Source organism: Arachis hypogaea, chloroplast (assembly GCF_003086295.3).
Source record: "Arachis hypogaea chloroplast, complete genome".
Lineage (NCBI taxonomy): Eukaryota > Viridiplantae > Streptophyta > Magnoliopsida > Fabales > Fabaceae > Arachis > Arachis hypogaea.
The window spans coordinates 2,501-21,838 of NC_037358.1; the positions used below are offsets into that span (position 1 = coordinate 2,501).

Genomic DNA, 19,338 nt, shown 5'->3' on the forward strand with positions numbered 1-19,338 from the left:
TAATTGGGACTATTGTATCAAGTTTTTTCATAACAATTTCTATTAGAAATGAATTTTCTAGCATTTGACTCCGTACCACTGAAAAGTTTAGCCGTACATTTGAAAGATAGCCCCCCCAAAAAAAATGAAATGAATTCTCAAATAATTCCTTTATATGGATCATTCGGGGTTGAGACCAAATATCAAAATAACATTGCCAGAAATAAATGAGATAGTATCTCCATTTATTCATCAAAAAAGGCGCATTCTTTGAAGCCAGAATGGATTTTCCTTGATATCTAACATAATGAATCAAAGGATCCTTGAAGAATGATAAGGTAGACGAAAAATTATTCGAAAAGACTTCTACAAGATGCTCTATTTTTGTATAGAAATAGATTCGCTCAAAAAGAACGCTAAAAGAGTTTAATCGTAAAAAAGAGGATTTTTTACGTAAAAAAAGGAAGATGGATTCGTGTTCACATACATAAAAATTATATAGAAACAAGAAAAATCTTGGATTACTTTTTGAAAAAGTAAAAATAAGTTTTTTTTGAGTAATAAGACTATTCCAATTACAATACTCATAAAGAAACAATCTTAATAAATGAAAAAGGGGTGGATCTTTCACCCAGTATCGAAGAGTTTGAACTAAGATTTCCAGATGGATAGGATAGGGTATTCGTACATCGGAAAAAAATTTTAAATATGTAAATTTATCCTCGAAAAAGGAAAAAATGGAATGAATTGATTGCAAATTATTAAAAGATTTTATGATTTCCGCCTCCTCTAAAGAAGAACTTAATTGTCGGGAAAATGGAATTTCCATGACAATGGCAAAACCCTCTGATATTATTTGAGAATACAAATTCTTGTTAGACCCCCAAAATTGATTTTTACTTGAATCGTTATCAAAAAGAATCAAATGATTCTGTTGATATATTCGAGTAATTAACCGTTTTACAATTAGTAAGCTAGATTTCTTATCATAATCCACATTTTCCGACAAAATATATCGATTTCTATTAAAATCATGACCAGAGGCGAGTCCATAAATATACTCCCGAAAAATAAGTGGGTATAGGAAGTTCTGTTGACGAGATCTATCTAGTTCTAAATATCTTTGATATTCTTTCATTTTTCAAATTCCATTTTGTCAAAGGGATCAAAGATTTATTGGATTGGAAATCCAATACATAGTGCGATACAGTCAAAACGGGGTATTTCTAGATATTCGAATTAAAACGAATTATGAATAGATACCAAAAAATGATGAACGGATTCTCTCCACTTGCTTTTTCCACCTAATTGTTCTAGGATAACAAGCTAGTTAGAAATCCTTTATTTTATCAGCCTAATCGCTCTTTTGATTTTGGAAAAAAGAATATCTTTATCAATATACTCTTTCTTCTACACATTGATCGCCACCCCGTAATGGAGAATAGCTAATAATTAGGACTCATAACAAAAATAAATAATCCATTCATGGGAAAAGCTTTTCCCGCATCAAGCACTAATATATTTTTAACGTCCAATTAGATGGGGTAATCATTCGATTAAAAAGAATGAAAGCTCGTTGCTTTTTGTTTCTCTATAATTGGAGTTGCCAAGTTCTATCCCTTTATTACTTAAACCCAACTTATTTTGTTCACGAATTCAAACAAAAAAATGGTCCGATCCAATAAGAATGAGATCCTTTTAGAATTCGCTATTGATACGACATGCGGCTTTTTCCATTCATTCCTTTCTGGATCAGTCGTGGTCTTACAAACCCTACCGAGGTTATGGACGAAACAATTGCTTCATAAAAATGTGTAAAAAATGGAGTCGCACTTAAAAGCCGAGTACTCTACCATTGAGTTAGCAACCCCCTCCCCCCTTCAAAAAAAAAATAGGAAAAATAGGATGCGTAAATAAAAAAAAAGATGGACCAACCTTTTCTTTGTCAAGAGTGGTATCCTTTATTCAAATTAAATTAATTCTTTTTTTATTTATTTACCCTTGAATAAAAATAAAAAAGGAACTTCATGTTTGTATCACAGAAAGTTTAACGAACTCACTATTTGCTAAAAATTGCCTCTGTAACGTGAAGAAATCGATCGATTTCTTCACGATCGGATTATATTTGTTTTCAATACTGTTGTCAATATTAGTGTTGAAAACATAGAATCGCGAAAAACAAATGAATTCAAATTCGAAAAAAAAAATGAAATATTAATATAAATCGAATTTGATTATATTTTTAGTAATTTGTTTTTATTATTATTATATAAATAAATATATTCTAGTTGATATTTGTCAATATTCTTTCTAATTTTTTAGAAAAATTATTAAATTATTAATTCAATTTTTTCTATTTCTCTTTATTGAAATACTCCAATTTAACTATTCCATATCCATTTATTTATATACTCTACATTTCTAGACTCTAATATATATCTAATAGATAAGATATATCTAATCGATTAGAATATAGAACTTTATGGATATAATAAAAAAGAAAAATAAGATATATTATGTTTATGCAATAAATTAAGTATCTTTGTCTTCGGCTCAATCCTTTTTTGAAGATTGAGCCGAGTTTAATTGAAATTATCTAGAACGAACAGTAACCACCGGATTACAAAGTATCCATTGCTGGGAATTCAAATTTGATCGCCTTCCATACTTCACAAGCAGCAGCTAATTCAGGACTCCATTTGCTCGCCTCACGGATGATTTCATTACCCTCACGAGCAAGATCACGACCCTCATTCCGAGCCTGTACACATGCTTCGAGAGCTACTCGATTAGCTACGGCACCTGGTGCATTTCCCCAAGGATGCCCTAAGGTTCCACCACCGAATTGGAGTACGGAATCATCTCCAAAGATCTCGGTCAGAGCAGGCATATGCCAAACGTGAATACCCCCTGAAGCAACGGGAAGAACACCTGGTAGAGAAACCCAATCCTGAGTGAAATAAATCCCACGGCTTCGATCTTTTTCAATAAAATCATCACGTAATAAATCAACAAAACCTAAAGTAATATCTCTTTCCCCTTCAAGTTTACCTACTACGGTACCGGCGTGAATATGATCTCCACCAGACAAACGTAACGCTTTAGCTAGTACACGAAAGTGCATACCATGATTCTTCTGTCTATCGATAACTGCGTGCATTGCACGATGGATATGAAGAAGTAGTCCATTATCCCGGCAATAATGAGCCAAACTAGTATTTGCAGTGAATCCCCCTGTTAAGTAATCGTGCATTACGATAGGAGCGCCCAATTCTCTAGCAAATACAGCTCTTTTTATCATTTCTTCGCATGTACCTGCAGTAGCGTTCAAGTAATGCCCTTTGATTTCACCAGTTTCGGCCTGGGATTTAAAAATTGCTTCGGCACAAAATAAGAAACGGTCTCTCCAACGCATAAATGGTTGAGAATTCACATTTTCATCATCTTTGGTAAAATCAAGTCCACCGCGAAGACATTCATAAACTGCTCTACCGTAATTCTTCGCGGATAACCCCAATTTTGGTTTAATAGTACATCCCAATAGGGGGCGACCATACTTGTTTAATTTATCTCTTTCAACTTGGATGCCATGAGGCGGACCTTGGAAAGTTTTAATATAAGAGATAGGGATTCGCAAATCTTCCAGACGTAGGGCGCGAAGGGCCTTGAACCCAAATACATTACCTACAATGGAAGTAAACATGTTAGTAACAGAACCTTCCTCAAAAAGGTCTAAAGGATAAGCTACATAGGCAATATATTGATTTTCTTCGCCAGCAACCGGCTCGATGTTGTAGCATCGTCCTTTGTAACGATCAAGACTGGTAAGCCCATCGGTCCAAACAGTTGTCCATGTACCAGTAGAAGATTCGGCAGCTACCGCGGCACCCGCTTCTTCCGGAGGAACTCCAGGTTGAGGAGTTACTCGGAATGCTGCCAAGATATCAGTATCTTTCGTTTCATACTCAGGAGTATAATAAGTCAATTTATAATCTTTAACACCAGCTTTGAACCCAACACTTGCTTTAGTCTCTGTTTGTGGTGACATAAATCCCTCCCTACAACTCATGAATTAAGAATTATCGCAACAACCAGATCTACTCGACACTACTATACTTAGTAGTTAACGAAACCTTTCACTTCACAAGAATCTTTCAAAAAATGATCAACTAATATTATCAATCAATCCGAATAGTTTGTTATTAAACGATAGTATTTGATTTGCCAAATACATCATTATTGTATACTCTTTCATATGTATGGCGCAACCCAATCCTTGGTTTTTCGCAATCTCTTATCCTTTTTTTTTAATCAAAAAAAAAATATATCTAATCTAAATAAAAAAGTAATTCTTGACCTTGACAGTAATATATGTTAATCCTAGATGTCAAAATAGTAAAAAAAAAAATACTAGGTATAAATTGTATGCTCGCCCATGAAATATGAGCAATAGGTGCCGATGATATAGAAGAACCAAATCGTAAATAAAGTTCAGGTTCGAATCCCATAGAAAATATAGGCGGTATTGTCTATAATTATAGACAAATTCAAGACTTTCGAAAGATTTCATCCAACTAAAAAGAAAAGATTTCATACAAATTAATAATTTAATTCTATTAATTTTTTGAATCATTTGGTTGAAGTTGAAAAATTCAACCATTGCAATGGAGGCAGTACGTTAAACAATTGAATTGTTTGGATGGTACAAACTAGAGTACTAACTCCGATTTATTATTTTATTATTTCTATTTAATTAACTGATCAACTTACTTTGCTTTGTTATCAAGCATTTTTTTGAATTTGATTTCAAAAATCTTCTAATCTAACTAAAACTAAAAAAAGGATATATTAAAATATGAGAATAAATCCTACCACTTCTGGTCCTGAGATTTCTGTGCTTGAAAAAAAAAACCTGGGACGTATCGACCAAATAATAGGTCCGGTATTGGATGTAGCTTTCCCTCCAGGGAAGATGCCAAATATTTACAACGCTCTGGTAGTAAAGGGTCGAGACATTGTTGGTCAACAAATTAACGTGACTTGTGAAGTACAGCAATTATTAGGAAATAATCGAGTTAGAGCTGTAGCTATGAGCGCTACAGATGGTCTAATGAGAGGAATGGAAGTGATTGATACGGGAGCTCCCCTAAGTGTTCCAGTGGGCGGAGCAACTCTAGGACGAATTTTTAACGTACTTGGCGAACCTATTGATAATTTGGGTCCTGTAGATACTCGCACAACATCTCCTATTCATCGATCCGCGCCTGCCTTTATACAATTAGACACAAAATTATCCATTTTTGAAACCGGAATTAAAGTAGTAGATCTTTTAGCTCCTTATCGCCGTGGAGGAAAGATTGGACTCTTTGGCGGAGCTGGAGTGGGTAAAACAGTACTTATTATGGAATTGATCAATAACATTGCCAAAGCTCATGGCGGTGTATCCGTATTTGGCGGAGTGGGGGAGCGTACTCGTGAGGGAAATGATCTTTACATGGAAATGAAAGAATCCGGAGTAATTAATGAAAAAACTATTGGAGAATCAAAAGTTGCTCTAGTGTACGGTCAAATGAATGAACCGCCTGGAGCCCGTATGAGAGTTGGTTTAACTGCCCTAACTATGGCGGAATATTTCAGAGATGTTAATGAACAAGACGTGCTTCTATTTATCGACAATATCTTCCGATTCGTCCAAGCGGGATCCGAAGTGTCAGCCTTATTGGGTCGAATGCCTTCCGCTGTAGGTTATCAACCGACCCTTAGTACCGAAATGGGTTCTTTACAAGAAAGAATTACTTCTACCAAAGAAGGGTCTATAACTTCTATTCAAGCAGTTTATGTACCCGCAGACGATTTGACCGACCCTGCCCCTGCTACGACATTTGCACATTTGGATGCTACGACCGTACTATCAAGAGGATTGGCTGCCAAAGGTATCTATCCAGCTGTAGATCCTTTAGATTCAACGTCAACTATGCTCCAACCTCGGATTGTTGGTGAAGAACATTATGAAACTGCGCAAAGAGTTAAACAAACTTTACAGCGTTACAAAGAACTTCAGGACATTATAGCTATCCTTGGGTTGGACGAATTATCCGAAGAGGATCGCTTAACTGTAGCAAGAGCACGGAAAATTGAGCGTTTCTTATCACAGCCTTTTTTCGTAGCAGAAGTATTTACCGGTTCGCCAGGAAAATATGTAGGTCTAGCAGAAACAATTAGAGGGTTTAAATTGATTCTTTCTGGAGAATTAGACGGTCTTCCCGAGCAAGCCTTTTATTTGGTGGGTAATATCGATGAAGCAACTGCGAAGGCTACGAACTTAGAAATGGAGGGGAAATTGAAGAAATGACTTTAAATCTTTGTGTACTGACCCCCAATCGAATTGTTTGGGATTCAGAAGTGAAGGAAATTATTTTGTCCACTAATAGTGGACAAATTGGAGTATTACCAAATCATGCACCTATTGCTACAGCTGTAGATATAGGTATCTTGAGAATACGCCTTAATGACCAATGGGTAACAATGGCTCTGATGGGTGGTTTTGCTAGAATAGGCAATAATAAGATCACCATTTTAGTAAATGATGCCGAGAAGAGTAGTGACATTGATCCAGAAGAAGCTAAACAAACTCTTGAAATAGCAGAAGCTAACTTGAGTAAAGCTGAAGGCAAGAGACAACTAATCGAGGCAAATCTATCTCTCCGACGAGCTAGGACACGAGTAGAGGCTATCAATATGCTTTCGCAATAAGAAAATTGGTGTATACGAATAATTCTAAAAAGTGAAATAAAAAAATGAAATAGAAGAAAATATACAAAAAAAGGTATAGGTCGAACTTATTAGCTACCATAGTCAATGGTAGCTAATAAGTTCGACCTATACCTACTTACCTACTATTGGATTTGAACCAATGACTACCGCCGTATGAAAGCAATACTCTAACCACTGAGTTAAGTAGGTCATTTTTTACAAAAAATGGAAAGAAAAGGGAAGGGGGGTACCCGTCTATCAGGTCAATGGATTATAAAAGGAATATTAAATATACGCAATACCAAGGCAATATCAATAAAAAAGAATTTGATCACGGAATATTCATCTTGACAAGAATTTTTGGATATAATATGATCAAATATGTATCAAAAACGCAAGGGCTATAGCTCAGTTAGGTAGAGCACCTCGTTTACACGCGCGCCAATGTTTTTTTTTTTCAAAGGAGTCCATCATGTAATTAAAAGAGTTGATCTTTTTGAGAAATCGATGTCTTACTCCACTTTAGGGAACAAAACAAGAGAACAATAGTCTGACAAAGGGTTGAGACGTCCAGTAGAATCCATCATTGATTTGAGATATTGATAAGGTGAATACCCAGTCTATTCAATGCTATGCATAATGAGTAAAGGGACCTCAAAAAAATTCTCTTTTCGGCCTATCTTATGAACTTTAAGGTGTATAGGGTTTCATTTCTTGATACTTTCAATTTTTTTTAGTAGTTCGATAGAGAGTCCATTAAACTTAAGTTGATCTAGGCCATAAGCAGACCTACGTCAGGATAACCCCCTTTCTTTGAAACACTTTGGTAGTGCTCTTTGATTGTAATAAAAATCAAAAATCAGAGCACAGGGAATCATCTTCTTATTCTTTCTGTCAAGAAAAAAGATGGTAGACTAACTGATCGAAATATCAGTTAATGAAAAAGCCCAATGCAAAAAAGATGCATGTTGAGTTTTTTAAACAATTCAAATCATTTTTCTAATAAACAGTTTGATTTGTTTTACCGAGAAGGTCTACGGTTCGAGTCCGTATAGCCCTACCCTAAGATAATAATATATATATTTCTATTTCTTGTTAAATATACTCACAAATTGAGTATCTAATATATCGCATTTATTAGTATTCTAGATTTAGAATACTATACATAATAATATTATACCTTGGATTTTGAAATATAAAAGAATCTCTCATAGAATAGGTTATGTTAATATTAGATAGAATAATGAAAAATTTCAAAATTAGATAGAATTCTAAATAGATTAAATAATCGAATTCTAGAAATTCGATATTCCAATCGACTAATAACATATATTCCAATCGACTAATAACAACTACTAATTTGTTTCTGTTAGATTTTCCACATTCATAGGAGTACATTTATGTTTTTGCTTTACGACTATGATATTTTTTGGGCATTTCTAATAATATCCAGCCTTATTCCTATTTTGGCATTTCTAATTTCTGGAATTTTAGCCCCGATTAGCAAAGGGCCCGAAAAACTTTCTAGTTATGAATCGGGAATAGAACCAATGGGTGATGCTTGGTTACAATTTCGAATCCGTTATTATATGTTTGCTCTAGTTTTTGTTGTTTTTGATGTTGAGACGGTTTTTCTTTATCCCTGGGCAATAGGTTTTGATATATTGGGGATATCCGTATTTATAGAAGCTTTAATTTTCGTGCTTATCCTAATTGTTGGTTCAGTTTATGCATGGCGAAAAGGGGCATTAGAATGGTCTTAATTCTTGAATATTTAGATAATAAAAAAAAAACATTTAGACAGTTATGAATTCCATTGAGTTTCCCTTACTTGATCGAACAACCCAAAATTCAGTTATTTCAACTACATTAAATGATCTTTCAAATTGGTCAAGACTATCCAGTTTATGGCCGCTTCTCTATGGTACCAGTTGTTGCTTCATTGAATTTGCTTCATTAATAGGATCACGATTCGACTTTGATCGTTATGGACTGGTACCGCGATCTAGTCCTAGGCAGGCAGACCTTATTTTAACAGCGGGCACAGTAACTATGAAAATGGCTCCTTCTTTAGTTAGATTATATGAGCAAATGCCCGAACCAAAATATGTTATTGCTATGGGAGCCTGTACAATTACAGGGGGTATGTTCAGTACCGATTCTTATAGTACTGTTCGGGGAGTTGATAAGCTAATTCCCGTGGATGTCTATTTGCCAGGCTGTCCACCTAAACCAGAGGCCATTATAGATGCTATAACAAAACTTCGTAAGAAAATATCTCGAGAAATCGATGAAGATCATATTAGGTCTCAACAAGAAAATAGGTGTTTTACTACGAACCACAAGTTTCATGTTGAACGCAGTACTCATACCGGCAATTATAATCAAGGGTTTTTCTATCAACCACCATTCACTTCGGAGATAACCTCGGACATATTTTTCAAATATAAAAAAAGTAAGCATCCTGCCACGAAGCCAAGTAATTAATTAGACCGAATCCTTTTTGTTTTTTACAAAAATCCAATATACAATAAATAAAAAATAGCAAGTCAATCTTCAAGAATTTCACCGTAATGGAAATGGAAAAGACTCATACAAAACTTATACAACAAAAATAGCAGGAGAAATAAAAAATGCAGGGTCCTTTGTCTGCTTGGTTAGTCAAACATGGACTTGTTCATAGATCTTTGGGTTTCGACTACCAAGGAATCGAAACTTTACAAATAAAGCCCGAAGATTGGCATTCCATTGCTGTCATCTTATATGTATATGGTTACAATTATCTACGTTCCCAATGTGCCTATGATGTAGCACCAGGAGGACTGTTAGCTAGTGTGTATCATCTTACAAGAATAGAGTCTGGGATAGATCAACCGGAAGAGGTATGCATAAAAGTATATGTACCAAGGAAAAATCCCCGAATTCCTTCTATTTTCTGGGTTTGGAAAAGTGCGGATTTTCAAGAGAGGGAATCTTATGATATGTTAGGAATCTCTTATGAAAATCATCCGCGTCTGAAACGTATTTTAATGCCCGAAAATTGGATAGGATGGCCTTTGCGTAAAGATTATATCGCCCCCAATTTTTATGAAATACAAGATGCTTACTAAATGATAAAAATACAAAAACAAATCTGGCATTTCGACAACCAAAAAGAAAAATATTCAAGGAATATCCATTCATTCTCTTAGAGACCAAAAAAGTAATTGAAGTTCAATCAGACAGAATAAAAGAATAATGGAAGTCCCATTCCCATATAGGGATTGGATAGATAACAAAATTCACAACAATAATGTGGGTATTGCAAAAAAGATTTGGGTAAGGATTCATTGAGATTGTAAATTTTGAACAATACTTTTTTCGTATGAGCCAAGCCAATAGGATGAACTGAAAAAGTTCTGCATCATGAACTATGTAACGTTCACATCAATATCTATTCTATTATATTGCCGCGAAAAAGAAAGTAACATGAAAGCAAAGGAGATGCAGAAAATAGAAATGAAATATCAAAGGAAAATACATAGGTCCGATTCTCTTTGTAATGTATCCGAGATTTTTTTTGACTATTCCCACCCTTGAACTTTCCAAGACGAGACTTTTTGATCTTTCAACCATTTAATGTAACCATTCGAATATTATTGAACTATTAATATTCTTTTGGGAGCCCCCCCACAAAAAAAGGGGGGTTCACTTTTTTACATATTCTATTTAATTTAATGTTATAGACATAAACATATACCGGGAACATACACCTATTCTTTACTCATCTAGTAAACATCTCCAGACACCTAGATGGATAAATTAATATGTATCAACATCCGATAAAAAAGAATACGTATCTATTATTCACAATCCATATTCCTATTTCATTTTAATGAATATAGATTATGGATAAAAGATACTCATACAAATTCATCATGTGCCAGGAACCAGATTTGAACTGGTGACACGAGGATTTTCAGTCCTCTGCTCTACCAGCTGAGCTATCCCGACCTCTCTTGAGGCATCATATTAATCTTATTAGATTACTTAAATATATGTCAATGACTCCATATCAACTAAAAACAAGACAAAAAAAAATTCTAATTAGAATATATATTATTATTATTAGCATATATATATAAGAATATATTATTCTTATTCCATAGTCCAAATAGATTCCAATGTATTCCAATACATATTCCAAACAAATACTTATGATTGTTGATTGTGATAAGAAAAAGAAAGAAAAACTCTACTCGAATCCATTTGTGAAAGACTATACTAAATAAGACACATAACGAATTTCAAAAATTGAAAAAAAAAACTAACATATGGGAAAAAGAATTAGAGAGTTAAGCAGGTCTTTTGGGGATAGAGGGACTTGAACCCTCACGATTTCTTAAGTCGACGGATTTTCCTCTTCCTATAAATTTCATTGTTGTCGAGATTGACATGTAGAATGGGACTCTATCTTTATTCTCGTCCGATTAATCAGTTCTTCAGAGGATCTATCAGACTAGGATGGAGTGAATAAATTGATCAGTTAATATGAATATTCAATTATTTCTTTAACTTGGAATTGATTTGATTCACATCTTTCATTTGTGATAGACATCTTTCCATTTGTGATATAAGGATTCAAAAATAGGGATTTCGAGTAGTGTATTCATTAATCAATTGAAATAGTATTTCAGTACAAATACGTAAACAAGTCTATATACATATTTCTGTATAGCCTTTCGAGAATTTCATTTGTACAGAAGGATTCCTTTCCTCACGCGAAAGGAAAGGTCGTCAACTCCATTTGTTAGAACAGCTTCCATTGAGTCTCTGCACCTATCCCTTTTTTATTCTCGCTTTCTTAATGTTTATTTCCTTTCCGAAAACGGGATTTGGCTCAGGATTACCCATTGTTAATTCCAGGGTTTCTCTGAATTTGAAAGTTATCACTTGGTAAGTTTCCATACCAAGGCTCAATCCAATTAAGTCCGTAGCGTCTACCAATTTCGCCATACCCCCTTTTTTTCCTTGCGATTAGAATCGCATTAAGATGTTTTTTTTTATAATTATGTCGGAACTGTAGAATTTATTAGAAATATATTCCGCTATTGAAAAATGTTTCCACCCATTTTATTTACTTTCTTTCATCTATATCGGATATCCAGATTTTGTCGAATCTGAAATAATTGTATTATTTCTATATTCGCAATTCAATATACATAGATAGATACCATATATCTATATCTTTTTTAAAGCCCCTTACTTCTATAATCTTTTTTCATACAATTTGTAATACTCGAAGGGTCGATTTTTTTTTCGTCTTAGTTTTTACCTTTCCGAAGGAAAACACGGGAATCTTTCATTATGATCTGGATTGGGTCTTTCTCTTTCTTTCAGTTAGTAATTGGGATATTCTTTTGATTATTTCGAATAAAATAGAAATTCGATAGAGATATCGAATTGATAATTACTTTTTAGAATTCATTCTGTATATAAATTGAGAATTCTTTATCTTATATAAATTCAATTAATTTAAGGATATAAATATATGGTTAAATTTATCCTGATAATCCAATCTTTTATAGATAGATTATGGATAGATTTATACATATTAAATCTTAATGGATAAGAATATTCTAAATTCTAGATACTATCTATATTAGTATATAATATATATTACTATATTAATAGTATATATTACTATATTAATCTATTAATATAATTACTGTAACTGTAATAGAATTTTTACAAATTCGAAATGATAATAAATAAAAGAAATGAAATATATATTTTTTTTTCTAATTTTATTTTAATATTCAATTTGTAATAATTGAATTATGACATATTCATTATGTTCGGAATAGCAAATTCCAAACTGTTAATAACTAAGATCCTATTAGTTTATTTAATTCCTATGCATGCGCATTTTCTTTTATATGAGCCTGCTTAGCTCAGAGGTTAGAGCATCGCATTTGTAATGCGATGGTCATCGGTTCGATTCCGATAGCCGGCTTTTCTCTTTTTGTTGTTGTTTTATTTTTTAAAAATGGATAATGTCTTTTTTTTAGGAATCCAAAATTGGTGAAGTTTGATCTCTGTAGAACAACTCAAGAAACAAACCTCCTTTTTTCTCTATAAATAGAATAAGGTTCAGATATTGATAGAATTCATACAATTCTTCTTTGTACTACAATGCTTTTGTGAATTTCGCTTCATTTCTCATATCATATTTGTCATTTAGTTTAGTTTTAATTTCGATTTTTCATTTTTTAATTAAAAAGGGAGTCTTTATGTCACGCTACAGAGGGCCTCGTTTCAAAAAAATACGCCGTCTGGGGACTTTACCTGGACTAACTAGTAAAAAGCCTACAGTCGGAAGCGAATTTAGAAACCAATCACGCTCCGGTAAAAAATCTCAATATCGTATTCGTTTAGAAGAAAAACAAAAATTGCGTTTTCATTATGGTCTTACAGAACGCCAATTGCTTAAATACATTCGTATCGCCGGAAAAGCCAAGGGGTCAACCGGTCAGGTTTTACTACAATTACTTGAAATGCGTTTGGATAACATACTTTTTAGATTGGGTATGGCTTCGACTATTCCTCAAGCCCGCCAATTAGTTAACCATAAACATGTTTTAGTTAATGGTCGTATAGTAGATATACCAAGTTATCGCTGCAAACCTCAAGATATTATTACAGCGAAAGATGAACAAAAATCGAAAGCTCTGATTCAAAATTCTCTGGATTCAGCCCCACGTGAGGAATTGCCAAACCATTTAACCCTTCATCCATTCCAATATAAAGGATTAGTAAATCAAATAATAGATAGTCAATGGGTTGGTTTGAAAATCAACGAATTGCTGGTTGTAGAATATTATTCTCGTCAGACTTAATACTAACTAAAAAAACAAGAGTTTTGATACGAGAATTTTAGCTCATTCAGGTATCATCTACATGGATATAGGACGATTTGCATTCCCTGTCCACTTTTTCCAGTATTTTGCATTTCATATTACCAAAAAAATTGGAATTGAAAATTCATAGCAACTAAAGTTGGAATAATGGTATCCGTTGGCATTTGAGATATTGCAGATTGATGAATTAACGGAGAGAGAGGGATTCGAACCCTCGGTAAACAAACAGCCTACATAGCAGTTCCAATGCTACGCCTTGAACCACTCGGCCATCTCTCCCCCATGATGATTATGGCCCAGAAACCGGAGCAATAGTGAATGATTCATATTCCATTTTTGGATAGGCGCCCATATAAAATAAATAATCAATTCGACCTATACGAAATAATTTTTTGTTTATAAAAAAAACCAACTTCTAGGCCGTAGGCTAAAAAAATTCATTAATGAGTCCTTTTTTACGTTATTTCGTACTATTTGTATTGTACAATTCCTTTGTTTGTGGGATTCTTTTTTCTCACGCGATAAAGAATTCAATTTTCGAATGGATTCCTACCTATGCCTAGATCTCGGATAAATGGAAATTTTATTGACAAGACCTTTTCTATTGTAGCCAATATCTTATTACGAATAATTCCGACAACCTCGGGAGAAAAGGAGGCATTTACTTATTACAGAGATGGTGCGATTTGATTATTTTTTTTTACCGATCTCAGTCTTATGAGAAAGACACATTATTTTATTCGTAAAAAAATGGCAAAAAACCGACGCTTGCTGAAGGTGAAGTTTACAAATAAAAAAGAAATTCCTTCTGTCGTGTATCCCCGATTAATGCAGCCTCATATGCTTCAATTATAGATTTTTAGTATTAAGCGAAAGGTTATACCTATACTATGGAGTTAGATTAACCTTACTCCACTAGTAGCAATAGGCGGCATGGGGGAAGAAGCACTACGATTAGGAATCGACAACACGAAAACTTTGTAAAAAAATTCTTCCTTTCTTTTCGGGATCGGAACTAACAAGAATGGTTGGGACAACAAGCATCCATCTCGTTCGTATTTTTGGATACCCGTATAACCATCGAAGGGTGTTGAGGTGACTAATTCCGGGAAATTAAGCGGCGTTGAGGACAAAGATATTGTTGGAGTTATCCTTTTTATCCAGTACCAACAAACTTGATGTTAAGAAAAGATCTTTTACAGGAAGGTTGGCTAGAGATTTCTTGTAAAAACACTAGCCCTGCACAGGTGATAATGAGAGAGAATACTGGAATCTTTTTTTGATTTAATGTATTCATTTTTTTTTCATTATACACATAAAGGAGGAGCCGTATGAGATGAAAATATCACGTACGGTTCTGGAGCGGAGATTCTTTGAACTGAATGACGACCGTAACGGATGTCAGCGCAATCTGAAGGAAATTATGCAGAAGCTTTACAGAATTATTATGAGGCTATGCGACTGGAAATTGATCCCTATGATCGAAGTTATATACTTTATAACATAGGCCTTATTCACACAAGTAACGGAGAACATACAAAAGCTTTAGAATATTATTTTCGGGCACTCGAACGAAATCCGTTTTTACCCCAAGCTTTTAATAATATGGCCGTGATCTGTCATTACGTGCGACTATCTCCACTATAGAAAAAAAGGCTTTGTACATATATATCGTTCAAAACTACGATTTTTATCAGCTGTAGGAAACAAAAAAACTTCATAGAATATAAAAGTAAAAAAAAAATGAAGAAATAGAGATATGCCTAGATACTTTTTTCTATGGATAAAAGATCCAATTGATAGAGGAAGCGCCGTAAAGATCAATTGGCGAGGTTTTAGGCCGAGACAATAAGAACTGCTTACAACTTATATCATGATACAAAATCTATCATGATATAAGAGTTAGGAATCCACTTATGTAATAAAGTTGATCCCCTACCCTAAGGTTTTGAGCAGCGGTGTAGTATCAGATCCCACAGATAGTAAGTCTTTTCTTTCTTATGAAAAATAAAAAGAAGTCTTTCTCAAAGATTCTATAGACCATAGAAATGTCATATTAGAAAGTATATGATATATGAAATTGAGATAGTTACCTTTCAGAAAATTAGAGAATGTTAATGTAGATGTGTTATTCTTCGGAAGGTAGGAGAAAAGATAAAACTATAAAAATAAAAAGAAAAAGAGATGAAACCCTTTTTTAATCAAAATTCAAGTTTGAAACTCATGTAGTTAACCCATTCCATTTTCTTTTGGTTAATTCCAGAAAAATGGAACAATTGACTGCTGAGCCGTATGAGGCAGGAAACTCTCAAGTACGGTTCTAAGGGAAGGAATTTACTCACCTATTCCGACCGCGGAGAACAGGCCATTCGACAGGGAGATTCCGAAATTGCTGAGGCTTGGTTTGATCAAGCCGCTGAATATTGGAAACAAGCTATAGCCCTTACCCCCGGTAATTATATTGAAGCACAGAATTGGTTGAAGATCACAGGGCGTTCTTAATTTAATAAAAACACTCTTTTTTTTTTTAGTTCTATTTATATTATTCTATATACCCTTATATCTTAATATATATTATTTCCATATTTATTTTTATATTTCTTACTATATTTATCTTACTAAATAATCTTATTTATATATTATTATATTTAATATTTAGTTTAGAATATTTAATGCATATTTCATTTAAATGTATATTTAATGTATTTAAATGTATATTTAATGTAATTAAATGTTTGTTGTCTACATCAGTCCATCCAATAAAACTGAAAATTTAGAATAATATTCTATATATCTATTATATAAATATATTAGGCTATAGTAATAGTCAATCCAAAAATTCCATTATATCCCTTCTAAAAAAATCGTTCTTTTTCGTCTCGTATTTTGTAGAGATAAATGGTATGTGGATACAGCAGAGAATTTGCCTTTTTTCTGTTATTCAAACTAAAAGTGAAACTCAAAAAAGAGAACTCAAAAAAACTAAAAAGAAATAGCAGTATGGCCTCTAGCAATGCTGATGACTGCTCACGTAATTGGAAATAGAGTGCATAATAATCTCTTCTATTAAATTATTTAATAAGACAGACATAAAATAAATTCCATCTTTGAATTTCAAATTCAAATCTGAATCCCCTAGCCTAGGTTGCACAAAAAAATTATTGAATTGAAATTCAAAGTCCAGAAGGAGTTTTAGAGGATTCAAAAAGGTCCGTTGAGCGCCTATATCTTATGTCATAATAGATTCGAACACTTGCCCCGGATTAACTTCCGGATCATAATTGTTCTAGTGAATAACTAAAGAAAAAAATTGGAATAGATAGATGGGAGATAGAATAGAAAGAAACTCAATATAAAAATCTCTCAAAAGTTCACTAATCTTTTTTTTTTATATTGGCAGGTCTCTTTGTATGTGTTGTCCGGAAGGAGGAGGACTCAATGATTATTCGTTCGCCGGAACCAGAAGTAAAGATTTTGGTAGATAGAGATCCCATAAAAACTTCTTTCGAGGAATGGGCAAAACCCGGTCATTTCTCAAGAACAATAGCTAAGGGACCCGATACTACTACTTGGATTTGGAACCTACATGCTGATGCTCATGATTTCGATAGCCATACTAGTGATTTAGAGGAGATTTCCCGAAAAGTATTTAGTGCCCATTTCGGCCAACTCTCCATCATCTTTCTTTGGCTTAGTGGCATGTATTTCCATGGTGCTCGTTTTTCCAATTATGAAGCATGGCTAAGTGATCCAACTCACATTGGACCTAGTGCCCAAGTGGTTTGGCCAATAGTGGGCCAAGAAATATTAAATGGTGATGTTGGCGGGGGTTTCCGAGGAATACAAATAACCTCCGGTTTTTTCCAGATTTGGCGAGCATCTGGAATAACTAGTGAATTACAACTTTATTGCACCGCAATTGGTGCATTAGTATTTGCAGCCTTAATGCTTTTTGCTGGTTGGTTTCATTATCACAAAGCTGCTCCAAAATTGGCTTGGTTCCAAGATGTAGAATCTATGTTGAATCACCATTTGGCAGGATTACTAGGACTTGGATCTCTTTCTTGGGCCGGGCATCAAGTACATGTATCTTTACCAATTAACCAATTTTTAAATGCTGGAGTAGATCCAAAGGAGATTCCACTTCCTCATGAATTTCTCTTGAATCGGGATCTTTTGGCTCAACTTTATCCCAGTTTTGCCGAGGGAGCAACTCCATTTTTCACCTTGAATTGGTCAAAATACGCGGATTTTCTTACTTTTCGTGGAGGATTAGATCCAGTAACTGGCGGTTTATGGCTGACTGATATTGCGCACCATCATTTAGCTATTGCGATTCTTTTCCTGATAGCTGGTCACATGTATAGAACCAACTGGGGGATTGGTCATGGTATAAAAGAGATCTTAGAGGCCCATAAGGGTCCATTTACAGGCCAGGGTCATAAAGGTCTATATGAGATCCTAACAACTTCATGGCATGCTCAATTATCTATTAACTTAGCTATGTTAGGCTCTTTGACTATTGTTGTAGCTCACCATATGTATTCTATGCCTCCTTATCCATACCTAGCTACCGACTATGGGACCCAACTATCATTGTTCACACATCACATGTGGATTGGTGGATTTCTCATAGTTGGTGCTGCTGCGCACGCAGCCATTTTTATGGTAAGAGACTATGATCCAACTACTCGATACAACGATCTATTAGATCGTGTCCTTAGGCATCGCGATGCAATCATATCACATCTAAACTGGGTATGCATATTTTTAGGCTTTCACAGTTTTGGTTTGTATATTCATAATGATACCATGAGCGCTTTAGGGCGCCCCCAAGATATGTTTTCAGATACCGCTATACAATTACAACCCGTCTTTGCTCAATGGATACAAAATACCCACGCTTTAGCACCGAACACAACGGCTCCTGGTGCAACAACAAGCACCAGTTTGACTTGGGGCGGTGGTGATTTAGTGGCAGTGGGGGGCAAGGTTGCTTTGTTACCTATTCCATTAGGAACTGCAGATTTTTTGGTCCATCACATTCATGCATTTACAATTCATGTAACGGTATTGATACTCCTAAAGGGTGTTCTATTTGCTCGTAGCTCGCGATTAATACCGGATAAAGCAAATCTCGGTTTTCGTTTCCCTTGTGATGGACCCGGAAGAGGAGGGACATGCCAAGTATCCGCTTGGGATCATGTCTTCTTGGGGCTATTCTGGATGTACAATGCAATTTCAGTAGTCATATTCCATTTCAGTTGGAAAATGCAATCAGATGTTTGGGGTACTATAAGCGATCAAGGGGTAGTTACTCATATCACAGGAGGAAACTTTGCGCAGAGTTCCATTACCATTAATGGGTGGCTCCGCGATTTCTTATGGGCGCAAGCCTCCCAGGTAATTCAGTCTTATGGTTCTTCATTATCTGCATATGGTCTCTTTTTCTTGGGTGCCCATTTTGTATGGGCTTTTAGTTTAATGTTTCTATTCAGCGGGCGTGGTTATTGGCAAGAACTTATTGAATCCATCGTTTGGGCTCATAATAAATTAAAAGTTGCTCCTGCTACTCAGCCTAGAGCCTTGAGTATTGTACAGGGACGTGCTGTAGGAGTAACCCATTACCTTCTGGGTGGAATTGCCACAACATGGGCATTCTTCTTAGCAAGAATTATTGCAGTAGGATAATGGCTAGGAGGATTTG

The 19,338-nt window shown here is 34.6% G+C and overlaps 9 protein-coding genes and 8 non-coding genes across 17 annotated transcripts in view; 9 read left to right on the plus strand and 8 right to left on the minus strand. All coding sequences in view use genetic code 11, as the record gives it.

Annotated features, from left to right (window-relative positions):
- The window catches only part of matK (maturase K), a 1,530-nt gene extending 413 nt beyond the window's left edge, over positions 1–1,117 (minus strand). The window contains exon 1 of the mRNA in view: positions 1–1,117. This exon is cut by the window's left edge and continues 413 nt beyond it. Coding sequence (YP_009472139.1) covers positions 1–1,117 — 1,117 coding nt within the window.
- Positions 1–1,849, minus strand: part of trnK-UUU — a 2,591-nt gene extending 742 nt beyond the window's left edge. The window contains exon 1 of the tRNA in view: positions 1,813–1,849. This is a non-coding gene — a tRNA (tRNA-Lys). The remainder of the gene's footprint in view (positions 1–1,812) is intronic.
- A 750-nt stretch (positions 1,850–2,599) lies between these two features.
- On the minus strand, positions 2,600–4,027 carry rbcL (ribulose 1,5-bisphosphate carboxylase/oxygenase large subunit). Its single transcript has one exon. The coding sequence runs from the start codon at positions 4,025–4,027 to the stop codon at positions 2,600–2,602; it is 1,428 nt and encodes a 475-aa protein (YP_009472140.1).
- Positions 4,028–4,834: 807 nt separating this feature from the next.
- atpB (ATP synthase CF1 beta subunit) lies at positions 4,835–6,331 on the plus strand. Its single transcript has one exon. It carries the CDS (start codon positions 4,835–4,837, stop codon positions 6,329–6,331), a length of 1,497 nt encoding a protein of 498 aa, YP_009472141.1.
- atpE (ATP synthase CF1 epsilon subunit) lies at positions 6,328–6,732 on the plus strand. The gene has a single exon. The coding sequence runs from the start codon at positions 6,328–6,330 to the stop codon at positions 6,730–6,732; it is 405 nt and encodes a 134-aa protein (YP_009472142.1).
- A 137-nt stretch (positions 6,733–6,869) lies between these two features.
- Positions 6,870–6,941, minus strand: trnM-CAU. Its single transcript has one exon. It is a non-coding gene; the product is annotated as a tRNA-Met (tRNA).
- trnT-GGU lies at positions 6,877–6,935 on the minus strand. The gene has a single exon. It is a non-coding gene; the product is annotated as a tRNA-Thr (tRNA).
- Positions 6,942–7,129: 188 nt separating the features above from the next.
- Positions 7,130–7,792, plus strand: trnV-UAC. Its single transcript has 2 exons — positions 7,130–7,168; positions 7,756–7,792. It is a non-coding gene; the product is annotated as a tRNA-Val (tRNA).
- A 340-nt stretch (positions 7,793–8,132) lies between these two features.
- Positions 8,133–8,495, plus strand: ndhC (NADH-plastoquinone oxidoreductase subunit 3). The gene has a single exon. The coding sequence runs from the start codon at positions 8,133–8,135 to the stop codon at positions 8,493–8,495; it is 363 nt and encodes a 120-aa protein (YP_009472143.1).
- An 870-nt stretch (positions 8,496–9,365) lies between these two features.
- On the plus strand, positions 9,366–9,842 carry ndhJ (NADH-plastoquinone oxidoreductase subunit J). Its single transcript has one exon. The coding sequence runs from the start codon at positions 9,366–9,368 to the stop codon at positions 9,840–9,842; it is 477 nt and encodes a 158-aa protein (YP_009472144.1).
- An 810-nt stretch (positions 9,843–10,652) lies between these two features.
- On the minus strand, positions 10,653–10,725 carry trnF-GAA. Its single transcript has one exon. It is a non-coding gene; the product is annotated as a tRNA-Phe (tRNA).
- Positions 10,726–11,080: 355 nt separating this feature from the next.
- trnL-UAA lies at positions 11,081–11,733 on the minus strand. The gene is made up of 2 exons: positions 11,697–11,733; positions 11,081–11,130 (listed from the first exon to the last, which is right to left on the minus strand). It is a non-coding gene; the product is annotated as a tRNA-Leu (tRNA).
- Positions 11,734–12,654: 921 nt separating this feature from the next.
- Positions 12,655–12,727, plus strand: trnT-UGU. Its single transcript has one exon. It is a non-coding gene; the product is annotated as a tRNA-Thr (tRNA).
- A 277-nt stretch (positions 12,728–13,004) lies between these two features.
- Positions 13,005–13,610, plus strand: rps4 (ribosomal protein S4). Its single transcript has one exon. The coding sequence runs from the start codon at positions 13,005–13,007 to the stop codon at positions 13,608–13,610; it is 606 nt and encodes a 201-aa protein (YP_009472145.1).
- Positions 13,611–13,822: 212 nt separating this feature from the next.
- Positions 13,823–13,910, minus strand: trnS-GGA. The gene has a single exon. It is a non-coding gene; the product is annotated as a tRNA-Ser (tRNA).
- A 276-nt stretch (positions 13,911–14,186) lies between these two features.
- ycf3 (hypothetical chloroplast RF34) lies at positions 14,187–16,133 on the plus strand. The gene is made up of 3 exons: positions 14,187–14,312; positions 15,030–15,257; positions 15,984–16,133. The coding sequence occupies exons 1-3, from the start codon at positions 14,187–14,189 to the stop codon at positions 16,131–16,133; spliced, it is 504 nt and encodes a 167-aa protein (YP_009472146.1).
- A 936-nt stretch (positions 16,134–17,069) lies between these two features.
- On the plus strand, positions 17,070–19,322 carry psaA (photosystem I P700 apoprotein A1). Its single transcript has one exon. The coding sequence runs from the start codon at positions 17,070–17,072 to the stop codon at positions 19,320–19,322; it is 2,253 nt and encodes a 750-aa protein (YP_009472147.1).
- The last annotated feature ends 16 nt before the right edge of the window (positions 19,323–19,338 follow it).